General features: G+C 40.7%; 1 protein-coding gene across 1 annotated transcript in view; it reads right to left on the bottom strand.

Annotated features, from left to right (window-relative positions):
* Positions 1-310: 310 nt before the first annotated feature.
* kif16bb (kinesin family member 16Bb) overlaps positions 311-27278 on the bottom strand; it is a gene marked incomplete at its 5' end in the record, with an annotated part of 41552 nt that continues 14584 nt past the window's right edge. The window contains 10 exon segments of the mRNA XM_084736535.1: positions 311-1306; positions 1309-1581; positions 1584-3054; positions 5137-5227; positions 6045-6218; positions 11539-11627; positions 16412-16494; positions 17843-17980; positions 18085-18136; positions 19179-19298. Of these exon segments, the coding sequence (XP_084592661.1) occupies positions 789-1306; positions 1309-1581; positions 1584-3054; positions 5137-5227; positions 6045-6218; positions 11539-11627; positions 16412-16494; positions 17843-17980; positions 18085-18136; positions 19179-19298 (3009 nt within the window).

The raw sequence follows: 27278 nt of genomic DNA, 5'->3' as shown, positions 1-27278 counted from the left end.
GACTGTGAGGAAGAGGCTGAACGTAAAAAAAAAAAAAGGAGCTTTGCCAAATCTAGGAGGGCAGAAAGAGAAAGAAAGCCTGACTGAGATGATAGGAAGACAAAATATTAGACATTAGAGAAAGCAGTGAAATGCATCAGACTCTGAATTCTTTGTTTTCCCAAGTTAAAAAGCTCAACTATCAGAGCTTATCCACATTCTGAGTGATAAACAGAACTCCAGAGCAGCAGTGGATTTAGCCTCCCTTTATTTTACAAACACATTTCAGTTGATCTATTTTTATATAAAATATTTGACACTGGCAGCAACATGACATACACACAACTTAAGTTACCGGGACAGGAAGATAATTTGGTCAGACTGGTCATCTAAAATCCTTTAAAAAGAATTACAAAGCTTATGAAACAAATTAAACTGATATTAACATGTTTTTAATCCTCAGTGATGAACCTTCAACCCCTAATTATTTAAAACATCCCACATTAAGCTGACAACCTCTGACAAAAATAATAATGCCGAGGTGGTGTTTAGAGAACAATAACAATGAAAGAACAAAGAAATTCAAGTGCTTTAAAGATAAAAGCTTCAATTGCTAAAGCCACGCAATATTAAAATGACAAAAAACTTCTAGAAAAATGCGAAAATTTCAAAATAGGTCACAGTTTTCATTGTCACTTAGCAGTGAAGCTGTCCTTTGCACTGTCTGGTTGGGGTGCACTTTTGCCATTTCTCCCTGTGAGTGAGAGTTTTCAAGCTGGGCTGTTCATTACTGGCTGTTCAGTCCTTGATCAGACATTTGACAAGTGATTAATCAGGCAGGCGGCCTCAGAGGAGCAACTGAAAGTTAATTTCCACACTTCTGCATGCGGAGATGAATTTGAAGCATGTGCAGGCGGGGTAGCTGCCTTAGTCACGCTTTCAGGGTGACCCCTGCCCCTCACATTTGAAAGGATTACATCCAGTCTGACAGCTCCACGCTTGTCTTCATCATGCACCAGCATGCAGCGCACATCAGAGCGCTGACGAAGAGTTAACTCGTGGAAATGAGGGCGGCGAGGCGCTGTGGTGACGGAGCGTGGAGGTGGGTGAAAGACAGCATCCTCCTGCACCAGGCCAAGGTGGGTATCTGTGAGCAAAAGCTGTGCTAGTGGTTCAGTGCGTGTACCAGGGCTGATGCACACCCTTACACCTGTGTAGAGGAGTACCTGCACTTCTCCCAGAGTGACTGCCTCTTGATCCATGTTGGAATAAAGAAGGTAAACCAGATCAGCAAGACTCTTCTGAAACTGGCAGCAAACCCTTAACGAGCATCCAACAGAAGGTCAGGTATGCAGGTCTGCCAGTCCAAAGACATATTCATCAAGTCTCCATGGAGCAGAGGGTGATGAGAGACCCTGTCATCCCCATGGCAGATGATACCAAGTATCGTCCTGTACAGCTCTTTGGTAAGGTTTTGGCTGTAGGTATAGACACCTAGGATGCTCTCCTCTGTAGTGCCCATCAAACGCAGACTGTGGCCTGCTAAGCTTATCTGCACCTCCTTCAGCTGTACCAAAGGGGGGTGATGGAACAAAACCAGGAGCCCGTCTCCAACAGGATCAGGAGGGCGGGACAGGGCTCGGGTTGGCTGCATTTAGCAACTTTCACCCAGTAGAGAGCTACGATCTTCTGGGAGGTGAGCACTGAGGTGGAGATGATTGACTGTAAAGCGTCTAAGAAGTCTAGTGATGGCAGAGTTTGCAGGTTCAAAAGGGAATCAGGAAATTCTATCAGTGTTTGATGAAGGATTTGGACATCTGCTCTGTTCTGTACAGTCATAGGGTTCTCCATTGTCTGATCTTTGTCTTCAGTTGTATGAGAATCCTCTATAATTAGTTTGTCTTCTTGTTTTACAGAAATATCAGCCATGTCTTGCTCTTGTGGCAACTGCAGATGAGCAATACTCTTATTTCTTATCCAAATATCATCATTTGGTGATTTGTCTCCTTGTTTAGCAGGAATATCAGCTACGTCATGCTCCTGTGGTGACCGAAGAGCCAGGATGCCCTTATTCCTTGCCCAGATATCGCCGTGTGGTAATTCTTCTGCCTTGCTAAAGGTTTGTCTTGTTGTCAGGACTGGGAGTCGTGTGGTGTCTGGATTAAAGCAGCCCTGAATCATCTGAGCTGCCTCCTCGGGCTGGAGGTTTTGAGTTATGCCCATCTGGATGAGAGGTAGTTCTTTCACTGTGAAAGTGTTACTATCCTTGAGCAGAGAGAAGACAAAACTCCCTTTAACCATGGAGACGACTTGGCTGGCCTTTACCACAGAGAGAACTTTACTTGCCCCGACCAGAGAGACAACATGACTGGACCAGCGGGCCCCGACAGGCTGTAGTCCCTCCTCCCTGATTTGCTGCAACACCGTGGAAGAGCTCCAAAGGAGACGCCCTGCATCCTGGATGATCCAAGAAACTCTGCTGACCAAAGAGCCCAGCCGTGAGCTTTGAACCATCTCTGCCACGGACACCCCCGGGATCTCCTCCAAACCTCCAGATTCATCCATCTCTCCGCAGCCCAACTGGCCCTTGAAAGTAGATTCCTCCGGTGGACAGCACGCTGCCTGACTGCTGAGATTCTTTTTGTCGAGCTGAGAATGAGCGCCGGTCTGTGGGAGGACAGACGCGGAGCTCGTTCCTCCGCAGCTCTGCAGGTGGGACACGCCGCCTAATGAGCTCCCACCAGAGCCAGGTCTCCCCCTGTAGCAGTCAGCCACGACACCTTGGATCTCGTTAGCATTCCCTTCTGGCTGCGTGCCACATCCATCACCCGGGCCCAGGACACTTGTCTGCTGGAGGCTGGCATCCCCTGACCAAACCTCCTCTGCCTTATAACTTGCAGCTCCAGCAGCACTCTGAGCTTTCCTCCACGGCCACTCAGACATGAGCCTCGGCCCTGATTTATGACACGAGTCCCTCTCCTGCTCCTGGCCATCCCTGGTGTTTACCCCACCCTGTAGTGCGTCTCCATCCAGCTCAAAACTAGTGTGAGGGACAGGATATTTTCCAGGCATGGCCTAGTTTATATTGCACAGGTGGATGAGACAAGGGGAAACAAAGAGGAAATAAAACTCTGAAAGATTTTATGCAAAGCAATTCAAAAGGCCTGTTTGTTTTATGCATTTTGCTACAAAATAATTACTGCCATAGCTGAGAAGGAACTAAAATAACCATTGCACCCAGCCTCCTTTAAAACATATATTTATTTATGTATTCAATTATATTTGAATACATAAATACATGCACAGGAAAATGGAGAGAGGAATAACAAGGTACATGTACAAACAGAGATATTTTCAAAAGTGCTCTCGTTGCAATGTGCTTTCACAAAATGAGTGTCATTTTCTTTGAAACCCCTACAGGAAAGTGTAATAGGGTTTAAATATGTGCATAATAAACAAACACAACAAGCCCAGGGAAAAAAGTATTTCATGCCTCATAAAAATCTGTATTGGGTCTGACTGGAATGTGGGGTAGGTATTGACATTTGCTCTGCTTTGCAAAGACAAAAGGGACTAGCACTTCAGCTGCACAGTGGAAATATAGTGGCTCGATAAACAAGAACTGCAGAACAAAATCTCAATATTGTGTTTTAGCTTTATTCAATTTCTTAAAAACAAATTAAAAATCACAGTTAATCCCATGTAAAAACTGGGGTGTTGCAATACACTTGTGCTGACGATAACTGTGACATTTAAAGCTACTACAAGGAACTTTATGTTGTTGATTTTGTAGGACCATGAAGAGATAACATTTTTAATATTTATTCTGTGGTAATAACCACATCAAATATCAACAAATAAAATAACCTCCATATAAATCTCCTGTTTCTTTTTAACTGCACTGTGACTTTGCCTCTGAAAATGTAAACACAAGCTCGTTTAATCTGATTTCACAGAGATTCTGATCATTATGAAGAACTATTCTAAAATAGCCGATCTTCTCATGGATGGTCTTGTTTGCTTATGCAGGTCATATAAAGGCATCAGTATTAAACGGACTGTTTTATAACCAGTTGAAAACTCCTTGCAGTAGCTTTAAAATATGAAATGCTGATATCGTGTTAATAACATGTACATGATATCGATTATATTGATGAAAATAGTGTAAATAATACAACACTCCTTTAACATAAAATATGCTCTTGAGTAATTGCAGTTTCTTTCTGTTTCTCTCTGTGTCCCCCCTCAACGCCTTCCACACACACATTATTAAGTCCACCTCCCTGTCCTCATATTTTCAGTGTGGATCATTTACCAAAAAGGAAACAAAACACACCACAAACAAAGTTAAAGATAAATTTGAGTAAAATCTTCTTTTCAATTTTCAATAAATATTGTGGCCAAAATAATTCATGATAACAAATTTCACCATTTGTGTGTGTGATAATCTGATATTATGACAGCACTGATCGTCCCTCCAGAAAACTGCAACGTTGTGATCACAACTATTAACGCAAATTCAAACAATTCCTGTGAAGTCTGCGCGACCGTGCGAATTTTACAAATCACTGCAGCTTCCCGCAAGTTCCAGTCACGGCAGTTCCCCACGCACACGTCATACGTCTCAAAGAACTGCCTCAATGTTTTATTGCTTTTTGTGGATTTTTATTTTGTCATGGGTACTGAAAAGAACTTTTCTTTTCATTATTGACATTTATCAGTGCTCTCTGCTGTTTTTTTTTATTTTATCATTTTCTGCTGTTTTGAGTTTGAGCTCCAAAAAGATTTTGCTTCTTTGTGGAACACTCCCCAGGTACACCTTATTCAAAAATAAAGCATATTTTCTTAGAATGTTTGTAATCCTGAGGCTTTTTGGTGGGGTTACTCGGATCACTCAGAACAGAGCGTGGTTTTATTCTCCCTGCAACAAGTTTCCTTTGTTTTTTATTGAATCATACAAAAAAAGTTTGTTTTTCTTGGCTATTTTCATTTGCTTCCACAATTTCAATGATTTAAAAAAATGCCTAAAAAAAGCTATCAGGCATTTTAGGCCACAACAACTCCCAAAATAAGGGCTGTGAAATCCAGGAGGGAATGACTATAATATTTAATCAAGGGTGTGGTTTAGAATTGTAGAAAAAAGGTATGAATACATACTGTAGTCATGAGCGTCTCCGCTGTGGCAAAGGTAAGACAGCTGCTTGGCACTTTGGTCTCATTTGTCTCTGCAGCCAAAACATCCATCTGGCTAAACAAGGACAGTGAAGATACAAGAATGAAATAATACATTTCACATTCTATCAGAAAACAAAAATTGTGTCTTGCGCACAATACAGCTGGGTTTATATGCTTATACATGCTGCCAGGCTCTTTGTTTTCAAAAGCAAATTTAATTATCTGCTGCGGTGTGACACTGGAGACTTCAAACTGTTTGCAGGCAAAAGACAAGACTGCAATAACCCCCCCAACCCGCCCCCCTCTTCACAAAAACCATCCATTAGATTTGAAAAGCAAACAGCCCAAATGGCTGGATGAGATTAGAGCCACTCTACTAGCTGTGAAATTAAATAGAATCTGTGCATGTTGATTTGAGGATTTACATACAATACTCAGCACTCTGGAGGGGGGAGCAGAAACCAAATATACAGCTCAGAATGATTTCTGACAGTAAACAGCAGCTTTGGCGGAGCTTTGTGTGCTGCGGCAGGTTGACGAGGGGGAAAGCGGGAGCACCAAAGCATTGACAACATCAACCAGAGGAGCACAGCGCAGGTCCTCGTGACGATTAAAGGATTTTTTTGCAGATCCTGAGGATCAGCACCGAGGATGTCCTGTACTCAGCACTTGTTTGTCTACTCACATGAATAAATGGAGGAACACTGATCGGGGATTCTCAGTCTAAGAAGCTGACCACATTTTCTGGATACCATTTCTTTCAGTCACACTCAGTGCTCGCATGCAGAGGTTTACACTGCTCTCGCTGTGCAATGACTGAACAAAACTGGCACACAAACACCGGATTCATTAACACCACAGAGAGCACAGTTCGCCTCCCCCTAACTTACCCGTTGTCAGCCTCTTCCATCTCCACTCCCGTTGTCTTCTCCTCTGCTCTCTGTTGATGGGGAGCCCCACTGTTTTCCTTTGAAAGTCTTTTGATGTCCTGGTTGCTTCTGTTCAGGCTTCCTTGAACCTGCTGCAGTTCCACCTCCTGCTGGTTGAGCTTCTCTTCCATGTTCCTAGTCATCACATCATACATGTATGCAGATTTTATGAGATATGCCGCGCATGTGATATGAAAAGTCCTACATCCTTTCATAAACATTTCACAACATATTTTCAAAGACACCCAGTTCATTTTGTGGCCGTTTTATGAAACCCCAGCAAAGACATGAGAGAGAACAACCAGGGACTAAAAAGAACATCTTTTAAACTAAAGTAACACACAAAAGAAGGAAAAACACACATCACAGCCTTCAGAGCCGGATAGGTATGCAGGTAAGATTGTTCCAGCTGCACTGAAGGCAGTGGTAGGCGACATTAAGTGGCACAGGAGCTCCCAGAGTGATGAACGTTAACCAGTGTAAAAACACTATTTCAGGAGGTTCAAGCTCCTAATAACAGCCTGTCTGTGGTCAGAGGAGGACTTTCAGGAGGGCTGTCAGACGACGGACTTTCAGAGCTAAGGTGGCCATTAAAAGCCGCACGGGTCAAACAGCAGCTGGCCCGCTCCATCACCGGGAGCTCTCAGAGTGCAGACTGGCTCGGCCTGAAAGAGCTGCATTTCAATTTGGCTTCAACATACTGTCTCTGTTACAGTCCATTTAAGGTAACAAGTGGGACTTGTGGACAGTCGTGAATTCAAACACAAAACAAAAGCCTGTGACCAAGACAGACAAACAATCCGTCTTTTGCATTTCCAGACCTGGTCTCAAGCAGTGGGTCTTAAACTTTTTACATCGTCTACCACATTTAGAATATAAAATAAGACTCTCCAACTACCACAATTATGACTCACTATGAATCAGAAACAGAAATAGTTTACTGATCCGCAGGGGGAAATTGTTCATGTTACAGATGCTCCAAAACAGAAAAACAGATTGTATAGAGCATTTAGACAAAAATATAAAGGTGGAGGTTTATTTCTAAGAATATTATGTTATGTTGGCAGTGTTTTATTGTCATCACATTTTAGCTCATAATCACGGATGACATATGTGCACAAAATGCATGAACATGACTACATACTGTAGAAGGCTGATAGTAAAACAAAAAAATAGTACAGGAAAGAAAACTTATTTCAAATTACATTTCAGTGATCTCATTTAAGTATTTTCAATTAAATTTTGTAGTATTCTGAATAGATTTATGCGTGTGAGACCGTGTGGATGTGGAGAAGAACACAGGATGATAATTAGCATTCGATCCTGACCATTGCTGTCGGATTTAAACAATCTGTGAATTTATAGCTGCTGTGCCTCATACGTAAATGCCCTTAGTATCTATCTTTATTCCCTGTTTCAGCCACTTGCAACCCATCTGCTATTAATCAGAAGATATTTTTATGACTCATTAATTAACTGCTGTGCCCCATGCTGTGCATCTTTCTTTAAGTAGCAGGAAAATACTGTGTCACTGACTTTAGACCAGGTTTTTGTTGGTCAGTGGTGCAGTCGCTTTCTGCTGCCTCAAGATAGCAAGGCGTCAGGAATTGCACCTACATACACAACACCTAATTTTAAGATCAACACACTCAGTAGGTGCACAGATGGACATGAGTACATTTGCTACGTACAGAAGTTTACATCGTTCTGTTGTGTATGAGTTCATGACAGTCCACAAGGGAGGTGATGCGATGGCGGCAAGATGCGCACGACATTTTGGCCCGAGCTCTGTGCCACTCGGTTCTAATTATTTGTTTATTCTGAGAAGAACTGTGCAAAAACAGACACTCCATCTGCGCCCAGTGAGCACCCAAGATGGCAACCAGGCTGAGTCTGATATCTCCAATGACCTCGACGCAGCCTTCACTGAAGCCTTTAATGCAATGATTGTACTCCAGTCCCACTTCTTACTTTAAATGGGCACTGTGAATCAGAAAATACCAGTGATAGCTGCACTGTCCATCACTTTGCACCTGGAAAAAGACATAGTCCTAAAGGACTAGATAAGAAAATCTGCATTCAGCTTACATAAATGTACTTTTAACATTGCATACATTAAAAACAGTGACTGAAAGATGTGGATAAATACAAATATGTGAAGTGATCCCATGCTGCAAGAAGCAGGTTAGACCTTTTTTTCCAATACACTTAGCTTCTTTCAGTCAGAGCTCTCAAGTGAGAGAAAGTCTGTGATCCAACTTATCTGGTCAATAATGGGCAGGTTACTTTTGTTGCGATGGAGCATCCCCTCAAGCAGCTGCGGGTCAATTCATTGATATCTTGTGTCACTCCCAGAGCTGAACGGATATCCACGGCCACCGTTTGAATCTAAATTATTTGCTCTTATTTACCACTAAGGGTTATTTCCGCGATGATTGGGCAAACCGACAGATCAATTCTGTCCTTGCTGCGAGGGAGTTTATGCAACGCGAACAACAAGCAGAACAAGGATGGAATACATATCTAAGCGATAAAATGAAAAAGATCTTGCCCTCACTGCACGTCTTTGGTGCTTGAACAGATGATGGTTCTGCTTGCTGGGTGAGAGGTGGTAAATTGAACGCACCTTTTAATTTTTTATGATGTTTGTGCAGAAAAAAATTGAAACCCACAGAGGAATCAAATAATCAAAGTGTATTTTACAATGTGCTGCCATATTCGCCTCCGTGTATTTTAGGTTTTCTTTACTGTAAAAAAACAGTTCACAGTCCTGCTGCTAATCTGCCACTAACACCTACAGACTTCAATCAAGCTGTCCAAGCCTCCGTCCAACACGACTCCTACTGACAGCCATTCTTCTCCATCCTCCGCCCACTCTGTAATACCGCTTTCACACACAAACCAAGTGTTTCTGATGCAGTGTAATTCACCATAATCACAACGGTGCCCATTTTCCTCTGATGTCATGCTCGGGGATGTGAAGCTGAATTGCTGCACCGCAGTGTTGAAGGTCGAATGAACATAGAGAAGCTGACAAAATGTTATCAGCTCAGATTACATAGCACTTTAGCAGTTTGTGTTTTGTGTGGCGGCGATGCCAGTAGCATTAGCTAGGAAGTGTTTGAATGCTAACATTAGCTGTTGTCACATGGTGGCTCGTGGGTTATCAAATATGTTATTTTAGCTTAAAACATGGCTTTTCAGTTGCTGATAGATTGAGAAGCAATGGACTTACAACCTAGAACATAACAGTGTGACATTTTAGCTTCCCACACTGAGCGTCTGCCGAGTGAATATGGTGAATGAGGACAGTAGCCAGTGTAACCTTGCAGTAATAGCCACATGTATGTATTCACCCTTTCATATCCAAGCACTGCCAGCAGATCAGGAACAGAGACAGGTGTTGGACTGAAGGCAGCATGAATCACCTGAGCAGAAAGCGCAGTTTTTTGGGGATACTGCACTGTGAGGGAAATTATATGTCAGACAGCTCCACATGCTGTAAAACATCACGGTTACCAGATCATGAGAGACTGGAGGGGTGTCTCAAATTGCTCACTTCTTCATTGGGCGGTGAATCACTAGAAACTGAATTGGATTTTTGGGCACTAATGCCGTGAACACTGGGACACTGACAGATCAATGACCTGCCACACTGATCCAAGGAAGTGGCAGGGTACAATGATCAGACACATTAACATAGTATTTCTCAGAGTTTGGTTGGCTACGGTGTCAACGAAATAATAGAGGTGGTGAAGTTTGATTCAGGTTAGCTAAGGAGCCCAACACTAACAAAATATTTGCTGCTACTGTCAGGGTTTAATTTCATTATAGTGCATTTTAAATCATCCCAGTGGAACACTTTTAGAAAAAACATTAAAGCAATCTTGGTGAATTGCCCCTTGGGTATGAAGTGTTTTTAAATTGAAATGAATTGTCACATAGAGGTTTTAACTGATCTACATCCCAAATCAATGCATCTGAATCTAAAGCACTGGCTATTAGAGTTTAATTATTAGTATTATTAAATTAGAGTACACAAAGTTCGATTATGAGAACAGATACATCTTTTATGCCCACTATAAAGCATTTTTAACAATAAAATTAAATTTAAAGGCACAATATGTAAGACCCTACCTGTCAAAAATAAGCAAGTTGGGGGCATAAATGGTACATTAAATAGGCTGAACCCCTATTTAACATACAATATAAAGTTGAAGTGAGTTGTTTCCCCCCACCCCCTTTTCTTCAGATTCGAGGAAGCTCAGGCAGGAGTGCAAGACAAGCACAACATTGTAACTTGACAATAACTATAAGAGGCTACGAGTCCTACACCATATCACGTTGATCAGCTACAGTATAGCTCAATTTAACCGTTATAAACATCCACTCCTTCTAAAAGATGGTCATTCATAATGTCTTTCCAACAGCGCCCACACATCCCAGCTGCAATATGCAGTCTAATGTATTGATGATCTGAGCACTTCCATTAAGTATTCCCACTGGTATTCACTCACACATTTTCTCACGCAGTGAAAAAGAAATTCACAGCTGACAATGTCGTGATGCATAGAGGACACTGACAGCGCACAGCCAGAGAGACATGACAGACATGACAGCAGTGGCAAGTTATTCAACCGAACCATAGGCAGTGAGTGAGGTTTTTAGGCTAATATGCCAATGCAAAATAATAAATGTAACTGTAATAAATGTAAGGTGCCAGAAGATGAAATGGTTATTTTCTCTAATAACAAAACTTAATTTGGTGGCACAATAACAGCTTCAGAACAAAAACTGTGGCCTCATTGTTGCTAATTACAATACGGGACACTCGTCTTCTGTGAACATGTAACAATTCAACAGCCAAAGAAGAAATAATAAAATGAGCAGAGCAAGAACCCTTCTGGGCATGTGGAATGAACTTGGCTAAATGCGGACTTGGAATTGGGACGGTACTTGGGCCACGGCTGATGACATTTCAACAAGAACGCGGATCGAGAAAGGCCTAATGTGAGAAGGATCGTCTGGAAGTGCAGCGAGGCACAAGAGGAATGATGTCACTCGCAATCAGTGCCTTTTTTATTTTTTATGCCGCATTCTGCGAATTTTCCGGGGAGCTGAACTTCAAGTGCACTGTGCAGATTTTTGGGACACGAGGCAGTTCACCACCTTCAGAAGCAGAGGCCGTTTTGTGACACGTGGCTGGGCTGTAGGATACGTGCCTGCTGCGATTTGCACTGGCTCAGCATGAAGCGCTTTCAGAACGGTTTTTTGCATGTTCCCACCTCTCCTCACAGAAACGCCGCCATGATTTATGGCTTTGATTTGGTTCACCGTGCCTGACGAATGCTGCTCAATAAGCGGGCACGCTGCGGAGATTGAGGTGGAGTGGGTTCAGTTATGCTTGGGTCACAGAGTGTAGAGAGCTGTTACAATATGTCTGCATAAGTCTCACCCTGGATTCTGCTGCATCATCTTGGACAGATTTTCGGTAGATTTGGACGTGTCAGTCAAGGGGAGGCGGAAGGCAGACAGCAGCCGGCTCTGCAGACAACAGAATGAGACGGCACTGTGAAATGAAAATCTGTCGGAGTGGAGGAAATGAGTGACAGCTGCCTACGGTAGATTTAATAGGTTTAATTATAGTATATACTGTATGTTTTCAGTATTCATGTCACAGAACACAAGAGAACAGACAGAAGAGCTTCGACAACATAAAGCCAACAGCTGGTAATGTGGCAAGCAGTTTGATTAAAAAGTTATTTATTTTTTCTCCATTCAGAACATGTAATTTCATATTTGGTTTTATATATTATCAGTATTGCATGTATTGATCACTGTTGATGCAGCGAGTGACAAAAAAGAGGAACACAGATACACAGATCAGCTGTGTGGGCTGATTATCAGTCGATCTCAGAGATGAGAAGTAACTAAGAACAAACACTTTACTTATTTCCGGTATCTGTCTTTGAATTGAGCTTGTCTGTCAACTTTTTACTTTTAGTCCCTTCATTTTAACACAAATACCTGTACTTTCTACTCCTTACATTTTAAAAACAGGTTCGTTACTTCAGTTTTTAGCAAGACGAAAACGACATAACAAGATGCAACAAGACAAAAACTGCGTAAAAGATGCCTAAAATGATGTTACAAGATGAACATGACAAGACAAAAACAACATAAAAAGGTGTACCAAGATGAATACAGCATTAGACAATTTAACGAGATGAAAACAAATAAATGACATGACAAGACAAATATGATGTAAAAGGTGTAACCAGACAAACAATATAAGATGTGACAAAAAGAAAACAACAAAAAGACGTTACAAGACGAAAAAAGGTGTAACAAGACAAAGATGACCTAACAAGATTTGACAAGAACTAAGACAAAAGCAAAAAAAAAGAAGAGATGTGACAAACGAAAATGACATAAGATATAACACACACTGCTGTATTCATACTGTTCATGCTTTAAGACTTAAGCTGTTCTTTTAACACTACAAAACCCTAATTGTTAAATCAACTGTAAGAATAAGTTAAAGAGGTTAAAAATGTAAAAGATTAAGAATGTATTTGGTTAAAAATAAATGTAATAATTTAATGTCATTCCATATAATTTAGTTAAGACAATAAGTTAAATAATTTGCAAGGTGTTAAGAAATACATGCGATAACTGTGGTGCTGAAAATATATTTTGTTTGTAATATGTGACTCGGTACAGAGGGAAGTGAGAGCTGCATGTGGTTGCCTTCCTTCATCCTTTTCCCTCACTGTTCCCCTTTATTTAAGGGCACAACTGTAAATCAAAGCCCTTGCAAAAAGGAGTGTAACCAGCATGAAACCATCACACATCCAGAAAATAAAAAGCGTTGTACATTTTGACTGGCAAGAGAGCAGCTGTAATGTACAGCCGGGTCCATTATTGCAGTTTTTAAAGTTTATCTTTAGTCCTGCTCTCCGTTTGATTTCCACATTATCACAGTGAAACTAAGAGTGAATGTCACACAATGTGCTGCTATTTTAAAAGCCACTTCCTTACACAACAGTTGGACACATTCAGGGTGAGTTGGCACATATTCAGACAGAGCGAATGTGGAACTCTTGAGACCATCTCATTTGGAATCGATGTTAAAAATGAATGGCAGAGGCTCTTCTCGGAACCACAGCGGGGCCTGGATGTCTGCACTTTGCTTGGCTGTAATAATGTGCAATTTTCAATAATGCAGAGAGCAGAAAGCTGTCAAAAACCAGAGGTACAGCTGTGTCTATAAAATGGTGTGCGAATCCATTTCGCAACATCAAATAAAGCACAGGAGGAAGTGCTTCAAAGGGGACTCAATTTGAAGTCACGGGCTTTACAGTCTATTAAGTGATCAAGTCATTTTCTTTTATATTCAAAAATAACTTTATTCAACTCAAAACTAATAGCAGAGCAGAACTTCATTTTAAAATATGACAGGTGTGAATACTATAGCAATATCATCAACTTCTGCAATTACCAATGCTCGTTCATTGCTTATGTTTACAAGTGTTCACCCCGTTCGTCTGTTTTCATTCGCCCTCTGACAAACAATAACCCACATTTCATGAGTTTTTCACTCTGCTATATGAGCGGTGAAGCACCCAGGCAGCAGTATTTGTATGCACAGTGTCTACCATCTCAGGAAGGGAAGCCTGCAGCTCTTTGAGAGTGTCAACACGACTCTTGCTTCACTAGCGCTCTTCTCACTGGAGAGCAGTTGGCCTGAGCAGATTTAAACTGATCTAACTGCACTTTTCTTGCATCCTTCCTCTAATTGCAGTTTTCAGTAAATATGGTGGGTTTCTCCAGAAGTTGGCAGACAAGCTTTGAGCAGATTTTCATTTTGATTTCAGAGCAGTGGACAAACACTGCACAACACACCATGTAGTATTACAGTACATGATGAAGCTGCTGCTTCGAAATTGACCAACCAGCAGAGTGTAAGAACAGACTGTTATTTTGTTCTAACCTAACATACTGGTAAGGCTGGATCGTGCCAAATAGTGAGCCCACAATGATGTATGAAAATGGTATGTGTTACAACTTGTTTACAAGATTTATTGATGATTATAAAGTGTTTACAACCCAATAAACCTATTAAAAAAAACATTTATAAGGTTAGTCTTATTGTAAAGTGGTACCACAGCTTCTAAAGACAAATGGATGCAAACACGGTGATTTAGATGTAGAGACTTCTTTCTCCAGATGTAATAAAATCCTAATTACATCTCTTGTTCAGTTTTGTAAAACAAATCGTCAAGTCAAAAGCGGTGAATACTTTTCATCGGCACAGTTCATAAACAGACGAGACGTTTCATTGTTTAAGCCGCATTAGTACAAATTTATTGACCAATACTACATTAATCTCCCTGTATCTCTGTCGATGTGGACAGATAGGAAGGGAAAATAAGACATGTGAAATATTTTATAATATTTATATTGATGTGCAGTGATAATCTGCAGGAGGTTAGCGTTTCCTCTGAGGAGACATCAGAGTATTCTCTGGTTGAGATAATCACCAGCGGCACACAGTGATACTACTGACACCACAGCAAACTGCAGACAAAACTTCCCATTTTCAAGTTTAAACATTTTGACATTTTCAGCCATTATTGACTAAATTTAAAATTATTTGCTCCTGCCTAAAGCATAAACCTTTATCAGACTTTATTCTTACACCCACTCAAGTTTATGCACCTCAAACTTCTTAGCAATACTTAAACATTAACAAAATTATTGGAGAGGAACACTGGTTGCGGCTCCCCCAAGAGAAAAAGGTGCGTTCACACAATACTTCTTTAAAAAAACACATGAAAGTGATTGAAAGCCAAGAGGGAGCTGTTGCAAGCTGGACGAAAAGCAGCCAGTCTTGAAAAGCAGCTGCACCTGGCCTCCTTTCAGAAAGAGCAGAAAGCTTTTCTAAGGTTGAAAACGGTTCAGCATTGTGGACACATTGCTCATGAGTTGCAGGCCTGCCGCTATTTTGTGAGCCAATTAATGAGAACGAAGTTTCATGCTAAACAGGCAAAAAAAAAAAAAAAACAAGCAGTGGGAGCTGAAAAAGCGGGCAGCAGTTCTTATACTGATCAGGAAGAATCTGCATGGATCACACCGGTGGTGTTTTTGTGGAGTTTCTGATGTGGAGTGAAGTGTGACTGAGAGTTCAACATGAGCAAGGTTTGCTGAAGGAAGCAGGTATTACAGCTGGTAGTTATGGAAACAAAGTGCATGATGCTGACTTGCTTTTACAAAATAAAAAAAGCAGTTAAAGCAGCATATTTTCTGAGACAGTCTCCCCTCAGCTTTACAAACCAGAATAACACAAACCCCAATTCCAAAAACACTGCATAAAAAGTAAACAAGAATAGAATGCAACAATTTGAAAATTCCTTTTCAACTTATATTCAATTGAATAAAGTGCAATTGCAAGATATTTTATGTGGATATTTAATGTTCAAACTTTATTTTTTGTGACATACACCAATTCTGAATTTTATGCCTGCAACAACTTTCAAATAAGGTGAGACAGGAGCAACAAAACTCTGGGAACTGGGACGCCTCTTTGGAACATATGACAGATAAACAGGTTGACTGATAATAGCTGATAGTTTGATTGGGTGTGAAAAGGACGTCCTCAAAAGGCTCAGTTGTTCACAAGCAAGAGCCAAGCAAGGTTCACCACTTTGTGGGAGAAGTTTAGAGTTTAAGAACAACATTCCTCAACAAACAATCACAAGGAATTTAAGGATTTAACCATCTGTGAAGGCGTCATTAATGCTGAAAGGTACGTACAGGTTTTGGAGCGACATATGCTGCCATCCAGACGATGTCTATTCTCAGCAACATCGTGGCTTTGTAGTAAAAGAGTTCAGGTAGTACACTGTCCTGCCTGCAGTCCAGACCTGTCTCCCACAATACTGAGCACCTTAAGTCTTACATCAAGCAAGAATGGGAGAGAATTTCACTTCTAAAACTTCAATAATTAGTGTCTACAGGTCCAACATGCTTCCCGGATGTTGTTGTAGTGATGTATCACAGTGATAAACATGCTCCCCTACCAACTTTTTTGGAAAGTGTTGCAGGCATCAAATTTAGAATGAGTGTATATTTACAAAAACAACAAACTCAATCGGTTTGAACATCAAATATCTTGTCTTTGTACTGTATTCAATTGAAGATGGGTCAAAAAGTATTTTAGCATTGCATTCTGTTCTTATTTATGTTTTGCACAACGTCCCAACTATTTTGGAATTGTGTTTTTATAAGAACACTGTAGAGCTTGTCTGTGTTGGTGTGTGGTGTACCTGGTGTTTCTTTCTGAGCTGGGCAGCTTCATTTGGGTGGTTAAAACGAAGTACAGTTCCTCTTCCCAGCTGTATAGTGGCACCTAGAGGAAGAAGGGGGAAGAGGCAAAGCATGAAAAAAAAATGGCACATCATCGACTCACTTACCAGTTTAAACTTAACAATTTGGTAGAAATGTTCCTCAAGCCACTGAAATATGTATTATATAATGAGAAATCCTGGCAGAGTGTGAAAATGATATGTTCCAGGGCAGATGCAAGTGACAGTAATAGCGCCGAAACCTGGCAGACACCGGGGCGGCACAGTATCTACAATGCATAAAAAAAAAAAGGTGAGGAGCTGAAGACTTTGGCCATGGGAATCTTTCTGTCTGCACTGAAGGTGGGCGAAGAATTGACAAAATGCACAAGAGTTCTCCAACATTTTCCTCTGCTGAGGGAAAAATGAACGAATTGCCATGAACACCACAATCCCCAATGTGATTGGCAGTGACCTCGACCAGGGATGATTTAAAATGTTCCATGGAAACTTGAGAGGTCTTGTAAAGCTATAGAATTGAAGCGATATTAGGACTTATATATCAGACTCATGCTCATATGGCCACAACCACAGATTTTCCCGAGGTCTCCTCTCCATTCCCGGCATCCTCCTCTTTCGGCAAATACACAGCAAATACTAATCTTGCTACTACTAATGACTTCTGACGAGTGACAAAGCACCTGAGAGTGCAGCCCATGATGGATTCCAGCTGCTGTTGGACTGAAAATTACTATCATTTGTTCAAGAAAATAGCTTCAGATGCAGCCGTTTCTGAAGGGGATATTGGATAAATTGAAATGGTTATAAAAGAGACTAGCGTAGCCAGGGCCTGCGCTGCCTGGTCCTGTGTGCCTGTGTGTTTTTATCTCTGGAAAGCAAAGCAGTGTGGATAAGGAGGCGGTAAGCGGGGGAAAGCTCCCAGCCCCAGCTAGCAGGGTCTGCTCAGGGAGGCAGGAGTTTCAGCTCCGCTTGGCTCTGTCCTTTGAAAGGTTAATGCTCCGGCCCACTTCAAACCTGTCGGCCCTATCAACTCCATCTGCCAATTAAATGGAGGGCCTGGGGCTTTGTCTGGAGCTTTGTCCGGGGCCTCTCGCCCTTCAAAATGTTTAGTAAGAGAAATGGCATCTGCCCTGTAGAGAGTTGTGTTCACAATCCACTCATGCCCTGAGTGCGCTGCCGCAGGGGAGCCAGGCACATAAAGCGGATTTCATTTGCAGATGTGATGCAGTGATCTCATATAACTGCATTCAAAATGAATGAAAGTGTTATTGCCTCCCACTAGCCAAATAATTGTGAATCTGAGAGAGAAATCTTCATTATTACAGACAAGCTGCCTCCCCCCCCGTTCATTAAAGAATATCAGGAGCACATTAGCTTTGCAGAAATGCTCACCCTGAGTCAGCTGGCAGGGATCAGTTACCACAGAGCCGTTGACTGAACACAGTGCACCATCCTGAGGGATCAGAGTCACGTTCCCAGCACGGTTCTCAAGCGCACAGTGTTCGCCGAGGAGGCCAGGCCCATGGAGCACTACAATACAATTAAATATGAAAGCATAAAAAGGAGTGCTGCCTATTTTCAGTCCAAATGGATAACACAGCGGCGGGGAAAATAGATTCATAACCTTGACTCACCAATACCGTGTCTGCATGATGCTTCGTCAGTCCCCATCAGGATTCTGTCTTCCTGCAGTGAAGATTAAAGGTCATGAAATCTGTTGTTAGCAATTAACAAAAGCACTGGACCTTGGGAGGTAGTGATTTCTGAGAAAAATATAGAGACAAATCCCAGGTTCCAAAAAAAGTTGGGACGTGTGTAAAACTGTTGTAACACTTGCAGAACGCAGTTTGGTTTATTGAAATAAGCCGGGACGTCCCTGAAAAAGACGTTGTCTGGATGTTATCGTGTGTTGCTCCAAAACCTGCATCTGCCTTTCAACAACAATGGTGCCTTCAAAGATATGCAAGTTACCCATGATGCCATGGGCACTAACACACCTTCATACCACCACAGGTGCTGGCTTTTGAATTTATCGCTGGTAATAACATGGATAGTCCTTTTCCTCTTTAACCCGGAGGACACAACATCCACAATTTCTAAAAACAATCTGAAATGTGGACTCATCAGACCACAGCACACTTTTCCACTTTGCATCAGTCAGATGAGCTCAGGTCCAGACAAGTCAGCAGCGTTTCTGGTGGTAAATTGTTTGTTTGGGTTAAGAAATGGGAGGACGAGGTCCATCAGTTTTATCGAAAAATTCATAATCATCCAATTTTTGGAGCAGTTTTCACAGGATGGTGACAATTTGTAGATATAGCAACAAACTGTTTACCACCAACAGTTTTCCAAAGTGTTTCTGAGCCCATGTACCAATATCTTTTATTCAAGGTCACAGGCAGTTGGGTTTTCTCCAGATTATCTGAATCTTTTACTAGTATTATGAATTGTAGAAGGTGAAATTCCTTAAATCCTTTGCAATTGTGTATTAAAAAATTTACCCATGCAGTTTTTCACAATTTGATGAACCTCACACCATCCTTGCTTGCGAATGCCTGAACCTTTCGAGGACGCCCCTTTAATACCCAATCATGATACTGTCACTTGCCAACTGCCAACATTAAAGTTTATCGGTTTTGAACAGTATTCAGTTTACATTGCATTTGTTTTACACGTCTCAGCTTGTTTTAGAATTGGGGTTTGTGTAAAGTTCACTTGATCTATTTACTTTCAAATAATACAGGATGACTCCAGTGCTGAGCAGGTCTTCATCAATCCCTATCAGATGTGGTAACTGGCAGTCCAGGACCACTCGCCTCCCCTCCGTCCTCAGAGCCACGGTCTCCTCCTATAGGACACGAGAGAATATACTATCAGAGAACAAACTCATTCACTGCCCTGTAGCTGGAATGGCACACAATATGAAATAAAAATGCTGACAGACATTTAATGGCAACCAGCACAAAACTGAATTCTTTATGACTGCTCTTCCTTGCCTGAAGGCCAGGCAGAGTAACGGCGTTCCAACCATGTGTCGCCATGAAGCAGCAGAGTGGCTAACGGCAAGAGAGACGCCATAAATCATTCAGATTATCGTGGCGAGAGTCAAACTGTACATTGTGTTCAGCGAGCGAAACAGACGCAGTGCCACCGCCCCCGCTCACACACACACACACAGGTGGGTTGTATACCATGCACCATTGCCTTTATTGATACATAGCTACCAACACTGTATGTTGCCATTAAAATACTCTCACGCTTGTAAAGTATGTCAACTTTAGATAAGAGCAACAAACTTCAGCTTGTTCCGTGTCATTTACAACGTGCCTGAAATGAGTATGAATTCCTGCGCCATGCAGGTTCACATGGAGGGGAAAGCATGTCATGGCTTCAAGGCAAACTGTGCAGGATTTTCCAAAGAAATAAAGTGTAGACTCCTAAAAAGTAATCCCTTAAATTATCACTTAGACACAGTAGAAGTGTTTGGTGGTGTCTGTATCTGCAGAGACCCTGACCTCTGCCTGTATATTTTTATTTTCTCATTATTTTCCTGCGTACGTGAGGCTTTACCAACCCAAAGCGTCTGTATTTGACACCCTGAGACCTGCACTATAAAGCAAGTTCAGCATGCCCAGGGGGTATATTTTGGTTATCTGGCTACCTAACAAAAGTAATCAGGCTGAGCAGTCACATGACAGTGGTTATCAACTCTGGAAGTTAACCTAGAGATTTCCAATCTAGTCATGAATGTGTTTACATAAACAGGTGTTTGCAACATTTGATAAATCTCAAGATGGACAAGTCTTCTGGCAGCAAAGTGGCATATTTTACAAATGAAGAATTAGCTATAAATTCTTCATAGTTGTCTGATATTAAACACATAATCCAGGCTAAAAGCAACACAGCTGCAGCTGCCACATGCAGGAAGGACAGCTGGAAAAACAAATCACAGACTGTCAGTAATTATGATAATAATACACATTTTTTCAGAGTGCTTTTCAACTAATACTAAAAGACACTTTATGTGAGTTAAAATGATCAGAAAACAACACACTGAAAATGAATAACACAAAATATTAATCACAATTAAAAGCAGTTCAAGGCAAGTTAGTTAATAGATTTATAATATCACAGCTCCGTCATTAGAGAACAAATAGATCCGACTACAATCACATTCTGTTAAATTAATGCATTGCTTATTCTTATGGCAGAGGAGACAATTTTAGTTTTAAAAGATATGAGTTATCATAAATGCTTTTTTTTAAATTATACTAGTTAATTTCTTAAAAACTGTGATATTAATCATTCATGTTCACACCCCAGGCGGCGTCCAATGGACTTGAAATACTAGAAATACTGTAGAAATACAGTGACAGTTCATCATCCAAGAATTCAACATCTAATTTAAAGAAATAGGAAATACAGGAAAGACCAACTGCTAGCATGTTAGCTACCCAGACCGCCCGTTAACGTTAATAATCCTCCCAACCATGATTAACACACGTACTTCAACATTACAGTTACATCACAACTCAAAAGGCTGGACAGATATTAACGCATAAATCTGATGTGCATGTCCAGGAAGCCCTGCTAAATACGTACTTAATGGTGTTACAGCACCTCTCCACAGAAATGCGATAAGAGGTAGAAAAATTGATTTAATCCTTGAAAGCCATTTCTAAAGTACAGGAAGGCTACACTTAAACCTCTGATCTGCTCCATACACCGCTTCACTGCCTCCGACAATTGTTGCCAAGGTAATGTAAAATCATGAGTCACACTACCTTACAGCATGTGTCTGTCAAGGGACGATATTCATTAAACTATGTATAAAATGTCATTTAGTGTTATTTCATTTCTAACGACTAAAAGGAGGTGTGAGTTAAGCTTTACAGGAAAAAAAAGACAGGACAGGCTGCAGAGTTTCTTGAGCAGTTAATTTGCCAATTATTCAACAAGAAATGAAACACTTAGCCTCGAATGACCCGCAAGGTTCAGAAGACACACTGAATTAAGCCATAAAGGGAAACTTAACTCTCTAGGCAAGTGTTTAAGGCCGCTAACCTTTTCCTCGCAGGGCAATGGCTGTGGTTCAATGACCCGGAGTCTACCCAAGTATGAGTGGCCCTATCAGAAGTATTCTTCTGCTAAGCTGGTGGACTAATGCCTCACATTGCCATGGATTATCATAAGTACCTCCCCAAGAGGCAGAGCAGAAAATCTCACATATGGAGGATTCGGAGGCAACACTCTGCATAAACTAGTTTCCCCTGTCTCTTTCAACCTCCTCCTCCTGCTCGCTCTCGTATAGACTGGACCGTGAAGTGCGAGACGTGTCCTCCGCCAGCACCGCCTCGCTCATTGCCAGTTGTGAGACGGGAGAAATCCTTTCTTCTAATGAAGAAGGAGAGGCATCGACCCCAGCCCCTGCACTTAATTAAAAGGGATTCTTCACAGACTTCATTAGAGGTGAGGAGCAGCCTGGCAGATTAATGCACTGTGTCACGTTTCTCAGACAACAGGAACAGATGAGATCCTCTTATTTTCTCCTCACATACCAGAGAAAGTTGCTCCCCACCACGCCCAGTCAGTCAGTCAGTCAGTCAGTCAGTCAATCCGTCCATGTGGTATGAGTACAAAAAAAAAAAAAAAAAAGAAGTCTGCTTTCAGATTGAGGCAGCTGGCGAACATACTGTAATTAACTATGGCCTGGACCAGCAGCCAGGCTCGGGCAGCATTTAGGCTTCCATTAAAAGCCATCATCTGTGGTTGGGCAGAATTTTTAATGGATTTTTTCCCAGCGTTTTGACAGTTCAGGTTCCCGACTTGGTTAATATGCATTTCAAAACACTGCCACACAAGGCCGAGCAATCATTCTTTCCTGGATGCCCATCAGCCTTCTGAAGTGGAGCAACTTGCCAACAGAGCAGATAAGCAGGTACTGGATCCAGAACAAGAATATACTTCTGCATTCGAATCGCTCGGTTACATTAAAAGGTTAATTTCCTTGAAAGAGCTGCGTTTACGTCCCAGATTGCTTCTATTTAGAACAGTTAAAATGAATAATGCATACAAAGGGAAAGGCAATTACATGGCCCGTGTTCAAAACGAAGACATGATGCTTTTTTTTTTTGTCTGAAGTGATTGGTTATATTCCATTATGTGAACTCACAGAAAAGAACTGGCATCTTATTAGCAGCCGTTCCTGTTTTTTACCCATCCCTGCTTGTTATTTGTGTGTGTTTGTGTGTGCGCAACATGTAAAAACAGAATCTCAACCAGAAAGATGCTGTTCTGGTTGTAATATGAATGTGCTGTGTAATTAGCTTGATATGCACTCCAGCCACCATGTTGCCATACATGGAACTTGTAGTTAAAAAGACTTTTGGGCATAGTTGCAAACTTTGAGGCCTCAAAAATAAGGATTTCAACATAAAAAAAAAAAAAATCTAATATTCAGAAATTTTGTTTCTTGCATTCTGGTGACTTTTAAAGCACTGTGACACCATTTTCATGTGGAATAATATCTTGAGCAATTTTACTTTTAATTCTCAGGGAAGAGTGCAAAATAATTCATCCCTCTAGCGAGAACCTGTCTGAATCTCTGGCATTATCTCGTATTCATTAGTTTCTTTTATTCATTTAGTTTTAGCGTCAGCCCCTAACAGAAAATTGGTTGAAAACAGATTGTGATGATGAAAAGAAAAAAGGAAATCGGGAGAAAATGAGAATCAGGAGAATCATGATTCTGGGAGGAAACGGGGAGAGGGCAATGAAAAATGTGAATCTCTTAGGAAACTTTGCGAGTATGCGTCTAGGCTCCCCACAGATATACAAACATAGATATCTCATTGGCTGCTTCTGTACACATTAGGTCGGCATATATAGGTACTTCACCAACACGTCATGGCCACAGCCCCTTTTGGAGGATAGAAAACCAAAGATCCCTTAGACATGTTGAGTTAAACAAACCTTTGTTTTATAGACACATCAAACAATTATTTTGTGACTTTATCTGAACCTAATAGTTTGTGATACCTTAAAAAAAAAATTAAGGTTGATCAGTAAGTCATCATGCTCCCTCAGTCTTGACTTGTCCGAGTGAATCAATGCGCCAACAGTGGCCAGACACAGTTAATACTGAATTAGCAGGTTTCGTTATTTACAGACAACGCTTGGACTGAGATTTAGTTGGAGACGACAGCCGACTCTGCTATATAGTCCAGGCTTTTACCCAAACGTTTGGGTTGACCTCGCACAAATGGCACCATAAACAAACTCGATTGATTTTGTGTCAAAGTCTTCTGAATGAGAGAAAAAAAAAAGTTTAAAGGAATCATATGGAGGGAAAGTTTTGAAAATCGCCTGAATATGATCCTACCAAGAAGGACTCTTTGTGAGAAAAAAAAAAAAAAAAGACATGAACCTCACACAAACTACAACAATCTGACAAATATTGAATTATAAAAAGTTCTGATAGAGCAAAGTGGTGATGGTACCTGGTTCCTTTATCATCATGAACAATATTACTTTTTTGATATTTTTACATCAACATCTCATGCAATCTAACTTTTTATTACTTCTAAATATCATTGCCAATTTACTTTTCAATGTACTTTACTTGTCTAACTTCTATTAGGCACTGTTTTTTTTGCATTTACTCCTTAAACACTAAATATTTCACCATTATTTCATAAAGTATTTGTGACTGCCAAAGAGACAAGTCAACATAAATGTTGGTAATGATGAACATATACTTAAACATATCAGCTTTTCAGTAAAAACTGTTTCATTAAAGAAAGATATTGCAGAAAAACAACCTCAGTAGGTTATTTTGACCCACTGACGCATCTAAGTGGGAACAATTTCATTTGTCACAGTCACTTTTCTGCATCCAGTTCCATGCGTCATGTACAGGCACAGTTTGTGGTTGATTGTGGGCAGCAGCGAACCCTTTGTACGGACATCAGACAAGAAGATATGCATTAATTAGTTTTTAACATGGCGGCAAAGGGAAATTGTGGCATCACCAGTTTCAGCATTTTCCAATACTTTCCCCTAATTGGATTCCTTCAGACTTTTAATATGTCATAAGTGAAATATTTCTGAGGAAATACATGTGTTTGAAATAATACTGCTATCAGATGCTTCTCAACCATACCACGTCAACTCTGTAGCCCTTCTAATTTAAAACTAAATAAGAATTATGGTTTAAATACATGCATTTTGCAACATTAAGCAACTTTAAAAAATAAAATGGTTACTCACTACAACCATGCCGTGAAATGGAAAAACTGCAGCAGTTTGTCATTTTCATAAGACGTCAACTCTGTCATATTTTTCATCTGACAGAGCTGACGTCTACATTTAATAAAAAATGAAATCACTAGGAGGTTGGCCCGTTACAGGGTTTAAAAGCCTAATGTTTGATCGTTTAAAATATATTTTCCAGAATAATTGAAGAGTAAAAATCAAAATTCCCTTAAAATACAGTTTTGCCCCAAGTCTCAAGAATCACTGATTAATAATTGAATCAATTCTTGAAACAAAATAAAACTATTCTTACTCCCAGGACTCTGGTTAAGAGAAGAAGGTCTATATATTTCATCCATACACATGGAATAACAAGTTTTATGAAAATTGGTTCAGCATCAATCAATCTGCATCCATGAATGCATACTGCACTCTTTACTAGTGGATCTTGACCTCTCCAATATGGCAGACGCGCGTCAAATCATGAATGTGTTCTCTGCATTTCTATATCCGTGTCTCCCAATCAGTCAACAAACTTTCCTGCTGCATGTCTCATTACAACTCGTCAGTCAGTGTCAGTTTGTCATTATGCATGGGTGGACAATATAAGCCAACATCACAGATTCTTATCATTTGTGTCATTCGTTTAAAAAAAACATGAAAATTAACTGTTATCTTACTGATATGTAAAGTACAGTTGACTTTAGGGCCCCAGCAAGGAGATTAATGGGCATGACTGACACATGTGTTCGCCATGTGTGTTTCAAACACGGTCGAATAATAAGTCACAAATTAAATTAGGAAAAAGAACATTAATCTAGTTTGGAGCTTTTCTGGCATGTGAAGAATTAAAGCCAAGCTGCTGATATGAATATGTAAAGGTCATGAAACGCCATAATGACTAACTATGATGTATAACTGCTGACAGAACAAGATAAATTGACATTAAACAGAGCCAGACTCAGAGTATTCAGGGCCTAAGTTGCGTCTTTGTGCTGATTGTAGCATGTTTGGGAAATACAAAGACTGCTAGGATCAAAGAAACTCTGCGGTTCGTTTTAGTGTACTGAAATGAAGGTTCCTCCCACCACGCTGTGTTACAAGAGGACCTGAAAGGGGACTCGCAAATCTGTGTGTGTGTGTGTGTGTGTGTGTGTGTGTGTGTGTGTGTGTGTGTGTGTGTGTGTACACTGTATATATACCCCTGCAGTAGAACAACATTTCACTTTACCCTCTTCCTGCCTTTTTTGTTCTCTCAATCTGTTGCCGTCTCTGTCTGGTAAGAGGCTGCCGTGGAATCCATCTCATATTAATTACTTTCTCTTTCCCACATGCCCTGTAACCAATCTGGGAAGCTGACGATGAATAACTTTGCATTCTAAATCTGCTTTGAATACAGAATTCGAAATTCTGTTTACACCGCTCTTGGTCAACTCGTCTCCTTACGGCCCAAGAAGAAATTTTCATCTAGCTCTCAGCAACGGCATCGACTGAATTAAACACAAAGTATATATGAGACTTGAGGACTGGGAGAAGATTGCTCTTAATTTAAAAAGTATGTGCTACAACAGTTAAAGGGACAGATCATCCTAAAATCTAAAATACTCAAAGAGCTGAAAAACTATGTTTGAAAAATTCAAAAACAATGGACCTCATGCGAGAACATTTTTGTATTCTTATCTTAAATTTCTTACTTTTTTTCATAGGAAGGGCTTGTAAGAACATGACACATTAGATTCAGCAAAGGCTTGTAACTTCTGGGCATATTTGAGTACATTAACACCCCAATAGCATCATATGAGGCTACATTTCCTGCTCCATATGTCAGGAAGTGTCCATGCATGAAAATAGCATCAAACAGTAAAAAGACCAACTTTACATGTTCGTAGTTCGACGTCCTGCTTTCAGAGATCCATAAAGGAAAATCTGTCATTTTAACAGCGTAAACAATGGAATTAAGGGACCTACTAAAGCAAGGAATGGAAAATCAAGTGCTGATACTATCGTGTTGCATGAGGGTTGGGCTTACACTGAAATTAAGATGAAATGTCTCAATATGAAAATGTCTCAAACCGAGCGATGACTCCAACAGGAAAAGGGGTCGAAGGGGGAAGTTTCCATCACGGAGACAGAGGACAGAATAAGCGAGGATGTTCTCCTGGACAGCGATTTCATTAACCTGCATGTGAAGATATACGGTCAATAAACCTGACAGTAGGTAATAATACAAAACTGAATGACTGATGATAGGCTTAATATGTAAATTTACAATGAAATTATAATTTGAAAAGCAGGCAAACAGGATGATGTCAACATAACTGTGAAGTGTAATTTATTTGTCAAAATCAGTGTCTTCAAACTAATGAAATATACAGTCATTAGTGAAAAACTTTGGTTGTCATAACGGCAGACTCACTACGCAACTCCTACGACAGGTCTGGACCTCGTAAAGAAAATTCAAAATATGAGAAAATTGGTGAATGCGACAAGTTCCCCTAAATCACTGGTGCGAACCACTTAACAAATCTATTTTTATGGGAGGTTCTTGCATGAGGCCCAATATTTCTTTCCAGAA

Source organism: Lutjanus erythropterus, chromosome 14 (assembly GCF_056507025.1).
Source record: "Lutjanus erythropterus isolate fLutEry1 chromosome 14, fLutEry1.hap2, whole genome shotgun sequence".
Taxonomy (NCBI): domain Eukaryota; kingdom Metazoa; phylum Chordata; class Actinopteri; order Lutjaniformes; family Lutjanidae; genus Lutjanus; species Lutjanus erythropterus.
This window is presented reverse-complemented; position numbering and strand designations above follow the sequence as displayed.